The sequence below is a fragment of the Cyclopterus lumpus genome, chromosome 6 (genome assembly GCF_009769545.1).
Source record: "Cyclopterus lumpus isolate fCycLum1 chromosome 6, fCycLum1.pri, whole genome shotgun sequence".
Taxonomy (NCBI): domain Eukaryota; kingdom Metazoa; phylum Chordata; class Actinopteri; order Perciformes; family Cyclopteridae; genus Cyclopterus; species Cyclopterus lumpus.
In genome coordinates, this window is record NC_046971.1 from 14787463 (window position 1) to 14804359 (window position 16897).

A 16897-nucleotide genomic window follows, 5' to 3' on the forward strand; every position below is an offset into this window, starting at 1 on the left:
ATGCTGCACAAGTGTGTATGTGTGTGTATTGTATTCTACTGAGGGGCCAAGGGCCTTGGTTGGCCTGCTGGATCTCAGGGGAGTCCATTACAGCCCTCTGAGGGAGACACTGGAGTCAAAGATAAGCAGAATTTTAAAGGCAATCAGGAAGAATAAATCTCTGGCACGCAGGCAACACTTTGGTTGTTAACCAGCAATTTAACCTGCCTGTACTGTGAGCAGAATAGGAGATGGATAGGTAAGCGTCTTTGGAAAACATGCAGTTAAATCATAGGGCAGAGGACAAGAGCAGCAGAGCTGGAAGATCTGCACACTAGAGTTACCTGATGGACTCAATATGACAATAAAAAGATGCAAAAATGTGTTATAATCCACACATTTGAGTACATGAATCAAAGATGTTGGCTCTGCACGCATACTGTATATGGCTCTTCTCTTTGGTGCAAAACACTTATTTTCTCTCTTCCCATCTCCTTCTGCTCTCCTTCCATCTCTCCCAGCACCCATCTGCCGGTTAATCCTCTCCTGGTTTTACTGTGGCTTCATCGCGGCTTGTAAAAACAGCCCCTTTGAACCCTATAGAAAGGCAACCAGCATCAGGCTTATTGTAAAAACACAATAATAAGGTAAATGTTTATCCCCTCTCCGCCACTCTAACTCCCCTAATGAGCCTGCTGGAGGGGTTTTCACCTCCCAGCTTGAATAGAGGGAGAAAAAGAAAAAAAACACGTTCTGCGCAGATTAGGCCTGCGGTGGAGATGCAGCTGAAGTCCCATCATGAAAACAGTATGTAGCATAAACACAGCAAGAAACTAATTTCATAATAAAAGGTCAGCAAAAACAAAAAACAGGTAATACAATCTCCAAACAATCTATGATGGTCAAGCATGAATGTGTTAAAGGTGTTAGTTAAATTTGTTAAATATAGCAACAAATACAAAAAATAGAGATGAGGTAGAAGTACCAGAAACCAAGTGCACTGTGTTGTGTATACTGTAGCAGTTCCTGGCAGAGCACAGTATGATTGGCTGGGAAGGATAAGCCCTCTGACCCCGCACTTCCTAACAGCCAGTGGTTGTTCTGACCTGCCCATTATCCCTTGCTGACCCCGCTCTTATACCCACTGTCAGTACACGACGCTACACTGAACGGCACCGCCCTGCGCCGCAGATGAGCCATCACTTTCACTGCCCACACAGACAGAGAGTCAAGAGAAAGAGAGAGTTCAGAGTAATAGTAAGCAGGTAGTTAGAGGTCAGAGGTCGTGTGCAATCGGGACAGCAGTTCCACTCCTGGCAGCCAGAGCGGAACTCTGAGGGAGACCTGGAAGTAGATATGATGACCTTTTGTACAGAAGACCCCAAAATATACCTTCTTATCAAAATGACCTTAACGCAGGAGCATGGGAAGGCGAGCAGAGTACATCCATCATTTTAAAGATTAATCCTCCTCTCTATTCTTCTACTGAATCTATTAATAATGTCGCCAGAGGGAAGAATTTGCAGCAAAGATTTATTCTGATATTGTGACTTTTATTCATTAGCCTATAAGAGGGGGGATTCCTTGAGAAGGAAATATGAAGTGAGCTTAGGGCATGCTAATGCACTGCTCCTGCTCTATTTGAACGACCCAGAACTGTATTCACTCAATCCTTTAACTTGCCTGACAATCTACAGACGTAACGCAAATAGGGACGATTATCATTTACACGATAAAGTTCACCCATCATTTTATCTTTTGGAGCAATTCTAAGCAGCTGTCATTTGATAATTCGCAAACATTTAACAGCATCTTGGGTAATTCTGTGGCAGGTGTAAAACTTGAAAATCAATTTGACGACAAAATCTGGCCCTTGGATCAGAGCTTTTCCTCACTCATTTAGACAAAGCAGTTACATTAATAGATCTGTACACTGGATTTGGCACTGTAGAGCAGCACTAACAGCCCCAGGGGCATACTTCAATTAGAGACTTGGGTGAGTTTAAACACTGCAGATCCACTCTGGCTCAAAGTGTTGTCTCCCTCTTTTCCTCCCTCTCAGCCCTTCTCTCTTTCTCTCTCTCCATATCTGCGCTGAGCACTCACTCTCCTCCGTCTCCTTCGTCCTGCTCTCTGTAATCAACCCAGTGCTAATGGCTTATTCTTTCTGCTCCAGCACCCACATTTCACTTGTTTATTTTCCCACACTCGTAAATCTGGGGACACGTCACAAAGCGCAGCGATATTAGAGCAATAATCTCAGGTAATTATCAGATGCTCTCTCTCTCTCTCTCTCTCTCTCTCTCTCTCTCTCTCCTCCTCCTCTCTCGTCTCTCTCTCTCTCTCTCTCTCTCTCTCATCTCTCTCTCATCTCATCTCTCTCTCTCTCTCTCTTTCTCTCTCTCTCTCTCTGAGACATACAGAAGTGTCTTCTCCTTTCCTGGGAAATGGGCAGGCTGTTTGTGAGAAACCTAGATATGGAATAAGTTTTCTCTCAATCACTAAAGGGGTTCTCTTTCACATGGAAACCTGAATATGGATCAGTTATTTCTCGTCACTGACGTGTTAATTAATGTAATAAATTGTACCACGCATCCGCTTTTCACATTGAAGTCAAGAGTATTTTCATTTATACAGCCACAGGTAAAATAAATAGAGCTTTGGCTATATGAACAACAACAACACCCACTATCTTTAGATTCTTCATTTGGTTCAGGAAAAACTGAGTCGAAGGTCCTAAAAAAAAAAAAAAGGGGATTAATCATCACTTATTATTGGGATCAATTCATTGCTGGTCTCTTCGTGTAAATGGTTGATATCACTATGGCTTAGTGTTGAGCAGGATCACCCTTCAATCAGAAGATCGGCAGTTTGATCCCCGGCTCCGCTAGCCCATGTCGATGTGTCCTTGGGCAAGGCACTTAACCCCAACATTGCGTGTGTGAATGTGTGTGAATGTTAGTTACTGCTGATGTGCAGGTTGAACCTTAGCTCCTCCCATCAGGGTGTGAATGGGTGAATGATGTCATGTCGTGGTAAAGCCCTTTGAGTGGTCGGAAGACTAGAAATGCGCTATACAAGTACAGGTCTGTTTACCATTTACAAGACTTCTACTTTCAAGCACAATATTGGGGTTCTTAAAGGTTCGACTGCCACTTACCCACTCCTGCTGAATGAGGCCAACTGCCTTGATGGCCCGGGACAGGTTTCGACACGCCAGGATCACATGGGCGCCATGAAGAGCAAAAGACCTGGCTGTCTCAAAGCCTGAGACACAATGAGCGAGACAGAGAGACAGACACACAGACAGACAGACAAAGACATGAAGAGGAGAAAAAAAAAAAGAAAAAAAGAAGAATAAAAGCGAGCAATGCTTCAAAGATTAGTTTTTTTCTGAAGATAACTTTGATTCTCAGGGGTTGAATCTAATGGGCTGTTGGGGGTGGTGATGGTGGGTGTGCAAGTTAAAATCCCTATCAATTTTCCATGTAATTTCTTTCATTGAGTAACCCAAGTGGTCTAGTAGAGGGAGTTAATCATTTCTCTCTGAAGTGATGAAACTGATTGAATTATTGTGGTTCAAGACTTCTTCCTCTCTTCTTAGATAAAGTTTGGGATCTGACAGCCAGCTCTCAAGAAGGTATCGCTGCTCACGCTGGTTTGTAGGAAGGGAGGTCAGCTGTTAATAATGTCGGGAATTATACAGTGATGACAGTAATTATGAAAACATGGCTCGTAATGGAGGGAGTCAGATGAACAATCGAACAGATATGACATTCAAACTGAACCTTGGTGTGATATTTCAGCACATCAAAGTGCCTCTGATAAGGACATTATCCCATGAAACGAGGTCCGCGGATACACACAGAATTTATCAGTCCAAGACTTCATGGCTCCATCCAAATCGTGCAGTCACGATAAAACTGACAAAACTGAAGATGGAGGGAGAGAAGTTAATTTCTACATTACAAGTCTAAATGGGTCATTTCAACACATAGGTTGAATTAATTTATGAGATAAACTTTTTTCCTTCACCGCATTTTTATTTCCTGTGACATTTACTACCCTTCGAAGTCCCACCTCTCCAGTAAATACAAACCACAGTCAGATAAACTCAAATGCTGCACAGAGGGAGGGTCCCCACTGACGGGCACAATAACTGATTGTGGCAAAGAGGGTCTGAGAGGGAGTGTATCAGAGGGTGGATTAATATGAACTGTAATTAGATTATATGTCTTAATCAGATTTTCATTAGGAGCAAAACTGGGAGGCCTAATTGTGAGGAGAGTGTTAAAGACTAATATCTATTAAAACTCAAAATTGAAGTCGGATTGGAAGCCCTCTCTGACGAGTGAAGCATGGAATTAAATTATATGACACCTTATTAGGTGTAATGGAGGGGACTGTGGCTTTGAGCGGAGATCATTTCACTCACAGGAAAAGGAAATGAAAATGAAAACAACATGACACAAAAAAAAGGAACGTTGTGACTCCCGGAGTTAAAATGCTCTTTGAATTTGCTGATGGAGACGAATGTCCCAAAATGTCTTCTCAATGTCATTCAAAATGTTCACTATAATTTAATCTCAACACTATAATGAAAAGTAATAGTAGTGAACTCTGCAATACTAAGAATGCTTTTTTTCAATAAGATCACAGCATATTTAAAATGTATGTACCAGAAACCATGCATACGCAGCAGCTAAATGTGCAAATGAGAAAAAAAGGATCACAAACATGCCGTCATTTAAAAGCTTGATTTGTTTTGCCTTTATAAATTGGACAAGAGTACTGCCTGCTGGTAAACAACAACACCTCACACTCACTTGTTGTGTTTACAAACCATGAAAGTGAAATTAATCGACGCCAGTGTTTCCCATAATGGAGAACAAATTAGAATATGGCAGCAACAACAGCAGCAGCACCGAAGCCATGTATTTCCAATGACAAATAACAAGGGCTTGACATTAATTGTGAAATAACGAGAGTGGCGTTGCTGTAACAGAGACTCCACACCCTCTCACCCATGTTGCCGGTAGAGAGGGCTGCCCTGAAATGAGTTCCTGGTCAGGTGTACAACAATGAGAGTCTGTTTCAGCTCTGTACACCGATGGTGGAACATGACAAGAGGTCAGACAGGGGTTCCTTTTGCTCTGGTGGATCGGCAGACGCCAGAAGCTGTTTTATAACACACAGGAGGCCTGACTGTTATGCTGGGCTGTAATGATATTTCAGGTTCTTTTGTCTGATCCGACAATGACTCAGTAAAACAAAAGCTGGAAAATTAAGTTACACAATTCAGTTCAATCTGAAGATTCACAACGTTACAAAAATACAGTAAGTGGCTCAGCTATGGTTGAAAATGTGTTTTAGTGTAATGTATAAAATGCATCAAAAATTGTGTAAAATGTCCATTAAGTAGTGAATGCTCTTCATGGTACATTAGGATCCTGGCCCTACTGATATCCCCCAATAATGAGTGTGATTTAGTGATTTCACGCTTTGTTTGTCCTCCCTGCCCCGCCGCCCCTCTCTGGATCCCCCTCGTACACAGGTGTATTGGCTCAATGTAATGAGATCATTACCAGCCTCGTCAGTAAACGTGTTTATTTGGCAAACGAAGCTGCCTGCTCCTTCTCTCTCTTGATCTGCATCCAAAGAGGCATTTAACTAAAATAAACTCCATAGTACAATTGGGCAAACAGAAGTCAATTAGATCATTACAAGACCTGTGGGTAAACAGACATGGTTCCCACAATTCCCATTCGACAGAGCTCAATTTGTGCTGTGAAACAAAAACACAAGAGCAACACCGATCGTGAACAGATTACATATCCTCCCACCCAAATGAATTATATGGCATTTTAAACTGTAACACACAACATAAAAATATGTTGTGTGTTATATTTCTTAAGCAATGATTAATATGATAAATATGTGACTAGTAATTACACAGTTTATGTCCGTGCATCTCTGACTAGTTTGATTCGGTGCAGTCAAACTGATTTATGCATAAAAATCCATCGGTTAGTTTGTTGTTTATAAATGTGTACATTTATTGAGGGTGATGTGGATCACGTGGAAGTGGCAGTCCCCCTCCATATTGTCCAATAACGCCACTGCACTGTCACTTCCTAAATTCTACAGATTACATTTTATCCCCTCCTAACTCTATGACCGTGTCCGAAATCCCACCCTATTTACTATTTAGTGGACTATATTTACAGTCAGCAATCTTATTCGAGTGTCATAATTCAGAGTGTGAAATGCAGCAATAGTGCCGACAATGGAATGAAAAAAGTAGCGTCCAAAGCATGTTGTTCTACAAGACCCTGAAATCCCCAATAAACTGAAAAGGCCTCCCAAAGTGAGCAGGAGGGAAACAGAAGGGGAGCTGTAAAATGCAGGTACACAACGGCATGGAGAACACAACACAGGCTTGGATCGGCAGAGTGGAGTGACATTGAGACACGTTTCAGGCATCAAGAGGTCCATACTGATGTAGCTCTAGAAATAGATAACAAGCAGGGAGTGATGTGAGAAATATGTCCGTGAAATTGTAAATGCAAAACAAAAACGGGATGCTGCTTACACTATGGAACAATATTAAGCATATGATCCTGATATTTTTATTATTTTATTATTCATGCCACTGAGCGCCCATATTTTGTGCATATATTTAGCTAAATAAAGCTTCTTCCTTCTTTCTTTGCATAATCAATACTTTGAGTGAACAATTCCACATTTTATAGATGCAAATATTACAGTTATGTAATGATAGGAAATGATTGATTCATAAGTGTTCAAAATATCGATTTACAGCTTAATATATAGTATTTATAGACTTTTATGTAGAAAGGAGTGAATGAGTGAACACAGTTAGAAACAGGACAACTCTGACTGTCCTCCTGTTCCTGCTGCTGCTGCTGTGTATTTCTTTCCCCAAAAAATGAGGAACCACACAACCCCCCCCACCACCACCACCACCACCAACCCCCACACTCTTTCTAACTTTTAAGATCCCTTCTAATTCCCCACCATTAGTCCAAGAGGAGGGAGATGTCACCCCAAAAGTGGGATGTATTGTTAGTAATTACAGCCCAAGGTTGAGCTGTTCCAGGCGAGAGCACTGGAGTGGTTCTATTACCCCTCCCTGTCCCCTTCTGCCTCCTTCCTATTCCCCCCCACTGCTGTCACACCATCCATGCAGCCCTCTCTAGTACCCACCCACCCACCTCCCTCTCTCTCTCTCTCTGACCCTCTGTGTCAACCTCCAACTCCCTACACAATCTCTCATCATGGCCTCACGTCGCACTGGTCACCCCTGCTCCTCCTGCGGCCAGCCTTACCTGACTACCTCACACACACACACACACACTGCGGCCAGTAAACTTGATAAACACACACATGCACAAGGATAAACACAGACCCCAGAAGCCTGCTCATGCACATAACTCCTAAACATTGGGGCTATTTTCATCAGTCATCAAAATCCCCCGCATCATCTAACTTTCATCCCCTTATCATTTGCAGACTGTAACTTCAATAGGTCTATAAACTACTTGACTACACACAATAACCCAGTACCCTTTCATTTTATCTTACCTACAGCCTTTAAGCGCATATATGTATTCCATCCTCTCTCTCTAACCACTTCACTTCTATTATATTAGAGCTGTAATCATTATTGAACCCTTCTGGCCTCCAGCATAATACTCTTTGCATGTTACACCAGTTTGGGTCTGCATAGCAAATTCCATCCAAGGTTAATAAAGTTAAATAATTTGACTAACCAACCATAACTGGTTCTCATTACGTAGCCAATAAACACATTCATCAAAGAGGACATGAAAGGCCCGTTGAGAAAAAAATAAATAAAACTCTCCTTCTATATTCTCAGTGGCTCAGTTCACAAGCTGACACGGAGGAGACAGAGCAGGACACGGGCCGGCCGCTCCCCCAGCGGACACACAAAATACTATCAGACTCCTGAATATAAACACAGATGCACTCTGGATGTCATCTAAACCACACACAGCCACTCAGAGATGCTCAGAGACACAGGCACCGCATGCCACCCTCACCAGGAACATCTTTTTATCCATCTAATTCCTCCCACTATGAATAATGCATTTCCCTCCTTACCGAGGCTCGGGTTTAACGCATCGCTGCGCGGGTCTTTAAGGGGGTCCTTATTCATAAACAGCAGCGCAGTAAATACCAGAGCTTTGCAACCAATTTAATGGCAGTTATGCTTAACAAATCTGCCTCAATCTAATGATCAGCCACAAAGCTAGGCTATGGGTTTAATCTGCACACAGAGGCTCCCCCAGCTCTGCGACTCACTGAATATGCTTAGGGATCTCTCCATCCAGAGAGAGGAGAGCACCGGCCTGACACTTAATCCTCCGAACACAACACTGGGATCAACACAAACATGGAACAATGTTAGTCTTTCATGAATAAGAATAACATTCAAAGTCCTAAAACACTGCAGAGACAATACATAGAGATACCGATGCATTATGAAACGCTCATTTCCAAATCCTTGCTATTCCCTTTCTGGACCGCCTGAGTCTTTTCTGCTTCTTATTCCAGCACTGACCCTGACCCTCAACAGCAATACCATGTGGAATCTAGTGCATGCATTTAGATTGAGTAGAGCTTTGCAACTCAAGGTATTGCTCCACAACAAGAAGGGCCAACAAGTTCAGATACATTTCTAAACATGTCGACATAAAAATAATAAACACTCAGAATGTAGAATAATATAAGTCGTAAAATATAAGCTCTAGAAATCGAAAAACCGTCATTATTAAAAGTGAAATCGCCACTAAACATAGTTGTTCGGTCATACGTCAGATATACTGTCCTGCAATTGAAATGGACATGGAAAATAGTTCTGTCAACATTAATATTTTATTTAAGTGAGACAGAGTGTCAATATGTTATTTCTGACCGCTACTCAACATACGTTATGCTGACAACATGGCACCTGCTGTAAGAGCCTAAGACTGGCGCTGCTCCCCAGGTAGGGGGACACATCTATATGTAGTTATAGGTCCCAAAAGAGATGTCCCAGGGCAAAGATGGCTGCATGTGCAAGGAGAGCACAATACAAATATAGTCATGCCTCAACAGAAAGAAATATTTAGCCGACTCTAAACCCAGGTTTCCGATTTAAGAATAAGTGTGGGAAAATAAACAATAACAATTTTAGATTTTAGTCTCTGAACCCAGTGGGTGCCAGAGATATCACGACAATGGCCCTTTAAGGACAACTGTTCCATGGTTCCCAGTAAATAACTTGAGAGTTAGTTGATAGGAGGGGAATTAGAGCCAGAGCAGGAGTGTGTAATGGGGATGGATAGGAGGCTCGGGCCTGGGTCAAAGCCGCTTAGGAATCAATGCAGAGGTACAGGTGTACAACCACAGGTCTATAAGAGGAAGAAAACCTTTAGAGAGAAGGGGGAGAGAGGGAGAAATAGGGGTGGGGGGGGAGAAACTGTGATCATTCATTTCCATTATCACAATTACAAACACCATTCAGGTTGGTACTGGTTTTTAATTTACAAAAGAAAGCAGAGAGAGGAAGACTAATGTTGTGAACCGAGTGCAGTGATCACATCGGAAAGACGAACCGTATTACTGTCTCGCCTCCCAGCACTATTGCAAAGAGCCTCAAAGCTGGTCACAAAACCAGACACTATGACATTTCATGCATAAATAAACTCATATATATGTGCATTTCATGTGAACGTGCATTAAGAACTAAATCAAAGAGCTGAAATGTAAATTTGCTAATTAAATAATATCCCACCATTAGTAATAAAAATGTCACATTTCCTGTAGGGGGAAATAAGCACTGAAGAAAATGGAAATAGCCTTGACACTTGGATTAAAACACTATTGATGCCATTAAAATGCTAAGTGGGTCCAACCAATTGGCATAACCACATTTCACTAGTGGAATGTCAAAGGAGCACACGAGTAGTAGCAATTACTATTAGAATACAGTTAATTATGGGGGCTGCATATTTAATATGTAGTAGAGTAAAACAAAGGTTATGTTAATATGGGTTTATTAAGCATTCACACACTATAAAAATGCCTGTGCGTTGTAGCCATTTGATGCTTTCTTTTGAGAAAAGCAGTTTTTTTCAGATGAACAAATTTTCATAAACTGAATACATCTCAACAAATCTTGAATGTGGATTATCTTTTTCATTATATAGTTTTTAAACTAAGGCAAAACCCGGCACATGTGAAGCACTTAATATGATAACATTTTAATACCCCAACAGCAACAACATCATCATGGACCTCCTGTGCCCTCTTGTGGTGAAAACTACATGCAATTTTCTAATTTCCTACATCATTTGTTTTTCATCCCCTTTAACGGAAAGGCCTAATCATTTTGTTTAATTTCAGAATCCACAATATTTCAGCAAATATTTCAGAGCATCTCAGAGACTTGTTTTACATTGACCGTGCGCCTTTATCTTTTCCCTTCTCCAACATTCTATAAGATAATGATGGAGTTGTAGTGACTAGCAGAAAATCCATTTAAGTTAGCATTATCTTTCTTTTTTCTTCAATTCAAACAGGTACCCCTAATATAGTGAGGGGTTATTTTGCTGAAAAAATATTAATTTAATTTTACATGACCAGAATGAATTGCTGTAGTTATTTGTGTGCAATTCAATACCTAAGAAGGTGAAACATCGACACAAATGAATTGCTTCCTGTTAAAGTGTTTAAACTTGCATGCAGCCATCTTTACACAAGCTCTCCATTTGCAACCACAACATTCAAGTTTGATTGATTTGACTTTCCCTCCATTTTTGCTAATTAGATTTTTGTATTTTGCCAATGCTACACTTTTGTGCTCGTTATTAGAAACCCTGCTTGTTACTCTATGTTTAATACATTGGTATTTGTTATTTTAATGATATGTATCCTGGTACAAACCAAAACTAAATGGTTGTCTATATGAACGTGCCATGATAGAGACTTACTGAACCATTTTCTACACTGCATAAAAATCAGTTTAAAAAAAAGTGCAGCTTGCTGATCGAAGACAAAATTAATTTAGAGTGTGTCTAGTGTGTTGTACAAAATAAAATAATAACATAACTTATTTATAAAGGAACTTTCTGTCTGTTTGTATACTGTATGTTAATAATAATAATAATAATAATAATAATAATAATAATAATAATAATAATAATAATAATAATATATTGAACTGTTTATAGTGCAGCAATTCAAGAATATTTATTATTTCTATGTGACTCCTTGAACATGCACAGAGATAAAGAGACTGATAGATGGAAGAACATCAAGGTCAGGAAGGCATTTAAGTTCACAAGCTCAGTGTGGGTCCCCCGGCTGCTGTAAATCTACACTACTGCATCTCTTAATACACACACAGCAATTACACTGCTGTGACTTTCCTTGGGACAAAAAATTTGAATATAAAGACAATTAACAATTTTATGTTTATTTGATTTCTCTCATGCTGTCATTATCTATCCTGGACAAAGCAGCAACTCTGAATAAATGGCCACTACTTGTGCTAATTTAAACTAAAGGCAAAGGGAAATACATTTGTTTCCAGACCATTATATAGTGAGCAATGCATTTGCTGGGTACAAATGGACACCATTCATTACAGTTAACAATGACATCCAATTCAGCCCAGCTAATGAACTTCAATACAATCATGTTCAGTATTAACGAGTGATTTGTTGAGTCTAAGTGTATCATTTTGGAGGCTAATGTTGATGAATGTCTGGTTGTAGAGAGATGGGGACTTGTAGGGAGCACAGAGGCTCTTGTCAAGCCCCTTTCTACAAAAGTGTAATACCACCACCTAATGGTATTGTCATGGAAGCACACTTTACTACACACTGGCGTATAGCTATAACAAAACATTATTGACTTGGTAAACAGATTAGGGTTTCATGAAACTTACCAATGCCAGAGTTGCCTCCAGTAATGAGGACAACCTTGTCGGAGAAATCACGACCCTGCAGGATCTCAAGAGCAGCAGTGTTTCCATCATACCGTTTTGGCTTCACCACCACATCCTCTACTGTAAATGCCTGCCGCGGGTCAAAATAGGTGCTCCGCTTGTTAATGTGACTGAAAATGACACAGGAAATAGGATGTTATAATAGAGAGTTCATACCAGATTTGAACAGTTCAGCATATTCTGTGAGGCCCAAAACAAGCTAATTTGGTTCCTCTATTAAGCAAACAGAGGTTCAATCATCAAACTACGTACTCAACATAAATCATATGTCCTTTTTCATCCGTTTCTTCCTCCCAACCATATGGTAAATCTGTGGAAAAAGAATAACTCCATAATTAATATTCTTTGCCGCTGGTGATAGTTACATAATAATAACAACAAAGTTTGGAGGAAAATAAATATACAACTCCCCCTCCAATCTGATAGTCGGAAAGTATTTATGGTTAGAATACAATGCTCATTTGAAATCGTTCCCATTTGCCTTGCATATATGTCTGGCCCTCAAGCAGATTCAAATATGTAGCAAGACCCTGAAAACAAGTGAAAATAACAAACCTCCAGCACAACGCTTTTTCTTTCCTGTCTTCGGGTGTTCCCACTGTGTCTTCATCTCATCATGGCTGGGACACAAAGACAAAAGAATTTTGGAAATATTTACCCCACCTTCTTCTTCACTACATGTCATGTATTTATCTAAATACTGTCTTTATACTGTCATTGGTGTGATGTAATGCAACATTAATATGCCAGATTAAAGTTTCATCTACTCTCTTTTGTTTGGTCGATGTTGTACATTACAAGAAAAAAAAAGACAGAACAAAACACATTAAATTACATGTAGTTACAGAGGAAACACAACCTAAATCTGTTGTCTAAAAGGCACACACAACAGCAGACGAGACAACATATTACAAATGACAACACAAGTTTGCAAAGCAAGAAAATACCAAGGACACATAACACATTCATATAACAAAACAAAATCAAACAATAAGACCAACAAAATCCTTTATAAACTTCCCAAACTAGGTAATGCAAACCAACTTCGGATACGTCTACTCTGTCAGTTATAGAAATTGGTGTAAAGAGCAAGATAAAATGCAAATGCCATGTTGGCAATCATCAATGTTTTACATTTCCTAGGTACAAAACCTTCTGCTGTCTTCTTCCTGTCCCACCACTGATGAGAGATGCAGGATGTGATATTCAAAGTGCAATTCTATCACTAAGTTATGCCTCTCACTTCACAGCCTCTGAACTGCAGTGGCTCATCTACTGCAGCTATGGCACGGTTGGGACTACCAGAGTCAGTCTTCACATTAAACGTGTTGCTAATGTCTACTCGTGGACTTTATAATCCATGCTATCAACTCACACAGCTTATTTAAAGTGGGGTATCGTTAGCTAGCACGCTGTGTGAGCTACAGGCAGAGAACACCATCAGTGTGTCGTGAACTCCTTAATACAGACACATCGGTGTTGACACATTAGCGTTAGATGAAGGATTGCTCTCACTTTGCATAGTAGACCCAGCCGTCTTTCGTGGACCTCTCTTCCCATCCGGGAGGTAACTCATCCTCACTATCTGTATCGTCCATACCTGCGAATTTTAGACCTGCCATGACTGACGGGTTGTAGTTTTATCTAAAACACGACGGCGTTATAAACACAAAACCTTTGAGGAATATCTGCTCTGAAGAAAATGAATGCAACTGTGTCAGAGCAGAGAATTACAAACACAGCATTTCACCGGCACTTCCGCAATAACACGCGGTGACGCAGGCCGAATGGCATTTTGGGAAATTGAGGCAGGAGAAACGTGCGGCGTGCGGCCTTTGAGTATTTAAACGTCCTTTGCTATTTTAAAGATATAACCGTATTAGTTTCAATCACAAAAGCACAAATAACATTGAGCATTTCTTCAAAGCATAATTATATTCCTTAAAGCCAGTGTTGATGTTCTGAATGCATAGGACGAGGCCAAAGGCCGTCTGAGAGCACTAAACCCATCAGAACCCATCAGGACTCACTCAACATCCAGAAATAATGACCACAGCTCTGACCAAACACAAGCCACTGGTCATAATGCCTTCAATTTTATTTTATATCTTTAGATGTTATGTTTGTGAGAAAATTGTTTGTCCCTTTATGTCTTTTCAAATCAGCTTACCTTAAACTACTCCTTGAAGTAAAAGTTAAGATTTTCATTTATTCAAACTGAGTTTATTGTATTTGTATTCAGCCTGATAAACCTGCTATTGTAAGACATAACAAAAGAAATTGATAGCCATAATCAGGGTCAGAAATTAAGCTGCTGCTTCTTCTTCTTCTTCTTCTTCTTCCTGCTGCTTCTTCTTCTTCTTCTTCTTCTTCTCCTTCTTTCTTCTTCTTCTTCTTCTTCTTCCTGCTGCTTCTTCTTCTTCTTCTTCTTCTTCTTCTTCTTCCGCCACTGTATCATGTCACTGAACAATTTTACTAGCCACTCAATATTTGTGTAGGTCACTTCTGAAATCTCAACGTAGAAAGCTTTATAAATGTAAACACTGAGTAAATGGTAGGCCTACCAGATTGTAGAAATACGGAATAGTGAATGTAACCCTATAATCTTTGACTATTGTAATTTAGGAATTGCTCTTTAAAAAGTAATAGTTCTGAAAATAAGGAGAAACTACCTGCCATGGTGAAATGTACCTGCTCCAGACAACATGTAGTTGGCAGGTTCCGGTGCTAATTTTATTTCCTTGTCATGACAACAGACATATCCCATTAAAGTATGATGCCTTTTTTTTGTTTAGTCTGGCTTTAATGCAAAACGTAGCAGCAGTGAGGGCCACATGAGCATGTACAAAGAAGCTTTATCCAGCCTCTGCTTTGTAGCTTGCCACTTTCCCCCTAACAAATTATAAAGAGTGGCAGCATTGTTCCGTATCCAGAGTGAAGCTGCTCTGCACACTTGGCTACTTTCTTCCCTTCCACTTGTGCAACTCCTGTCCGTTAGATTTGTGATTCAACTACTGCTTTAAGAAAGCAGTTTCTGTTATTCCTGCAGAGGACAGGGAGAGTGGTCTGTATAATGACTTCCAGAGAAACTTGAAATATGTGACACTTGCATGCTGTATTGACTGACTATGAAGAATCTGCTGACACATGGTCAACCAGGCACCTGGTTTAGTATAATTGACTGCAAATATGCTTAAGTTCATCCTCCATATTGCAAACAGAGTCTGACAGTTCCTCCAGCTCCAGTTTTCCTTTTCAAAGAATGACCAATGAGCTTCCCTTGGCTACTACCTACCTCCCCAAAAATGTGGAGCAGAGGTCAAGTTGCTGATTAACTAAAGCATGAGGATCTTGCTGTTAGATAACTTTGTCATGGTGGCACAGTCACAAGAATGTTTGATATTTTTAGACTGTGCAAATGATGGAGAGCTTTAGATAATTATACTGGCTGGAAAACACCCCTTGGCCTGGAAAAACTATACTGCACCCCAAATTACTGCTCACCATGACTACCTACATAGAAACAAGTGTTAGAAATCAGAAATTGCGGGACTGATGAACCACGTCGTTAGTACAGTACTCCAACAAATTCCTGCCACACAGGGTCCTGTCGTGTTATGCTCTTATGATGTGTTTGTCAGGGATCTTCTTCCGAGTGACTCTGGATCTAAGACAATGTTGTTTGACAAAATAATCTTGACTCATGGTCCACTTTGGTGGACATGGTGTTACAAAAAAAGTTGCATATTTCTCAAAGCAACCAGATGTTTAATGTGTTCAAATTTGAAGTACTTTACTTACTCAGTATGAATTTTATAATACTTTATACTTTTACTTGACCATATTTGATTTCAGAGGATAATATTGGATGTTTTACACCAATACATGTATCTGACAGCTACAAATACTAGTTATTCTATAAGATTTTACATTAAAAAAACAAGAAGCTTATGACATATTATGATCGAACTACCCAACAGTCTTAACATATTTACAATTAGCTCCACAGTCTGTAACATTAAAATCAGTATTAGTAATCAAATAGTATACAATGTAAAATTGACAGAGGCCACTCTGTTGCATAACCAGTACTTTTACTTTGCTGTTTATTTTGCTATTCTGCAATATCTTTACCTTAGTAAGATATTGAATACATCATTTTCCATTTCTAAACTGTGGTATTGCTGCTTTTACTTAAGTAAAGGATGGAAATTGTTCCATCACTGGCCAATAGAGATCAACAGTATCTGACCGCTCTTACCGGGTAACCTGGAGAGGATCTGTGTCTGAGCCTTGTCCTCTGACTACTGGGGTCCCTCAAGGTTCAGTCCTTGGTCCTCTTCTCTTCTCTCTGTACACCAACTCTCTCGGCTCTGTCATTCGCTCGCATGGCTTCACCTACCACAGCTATGCTGACGACACCCAACTGATCCTCTCGTTTCCCCAATCTGAAGCACGGGTAGCAGCACGAATCTCTGCCTGTCTGACCGACATCTCTCAGTGGATGTCCGCACACCACCTGAAAATTAACCCGGACAAGACTGAACTTCTCCTCCTTCCAGGAAAAGGCTCTCCCACCCACGACCTATCTATTAACTTCAACAACTCAGTGCTGGTTCCGACTCCGACTGACAGGAACCTCGGAGTGACGCTCGACAGTCAACTCTCCCTGACTGCCAACATTGCCGCAATAACACGCTCCTGTAGGTACATGCTGTACAACATCAGGAGAATACGACCCCTTCTCACTCAGAAGGCGGCACAGGTTCTGGTCCAGGCTCTGGTCATCTCACGGCTGGACTATTGCAACTCCCTCTTGGCAGGTCTTCCTGCTAATGCCATTCGACCTCTACAGCTTCATCCAGAATGCAGCTGCTCGAC

General features: G+C 40.5%; 1 protein-coding gene across 2 annotated transcripts in view; it reads right to left on the reverse strand.

Annotated features, from left to right (window-relative positions):
• wwox (WW domain containing oxidoreductase) overlaps nucleotides 1-13764 on the reverse strand; it is a 121694-nt gene extending 107930 nt beyond the window's left edge. For both annotated transcript variants that reach the window (XM_034535664.1, XM_034535665.1), the window contains exons 1-5: nucleotides 13532-13764; nucleotides 12572-12636; nucleotides 12269-12326; nucleotides 11957-12126; nucleotides 3140-3246 (exon numbers count right to left, since the gene is read on the reverse strand). In XM_034535664.1, the coding sequence (XP_034391555.1) occupies nucleotides 3140-3246; nucleotides 11957-12126; nucleotides 12269-12326; nucleotides 12572-12636; nucleotides 13532-13638 (507 nt within the window). In that variant the 5' untranslated portion in view covers nucleotides 13639-13764. The remainder of the gene's footprint in view (nucleotides 1-3139; nucleotides 3247-11956; nucleotides 12127-12268; nucleotides 12327-12571; nucleotides 12637-13531) is intronic.
• Between the last annotated feature and the right edge of the window lie 3133 nt (nucleotides 13765-16897).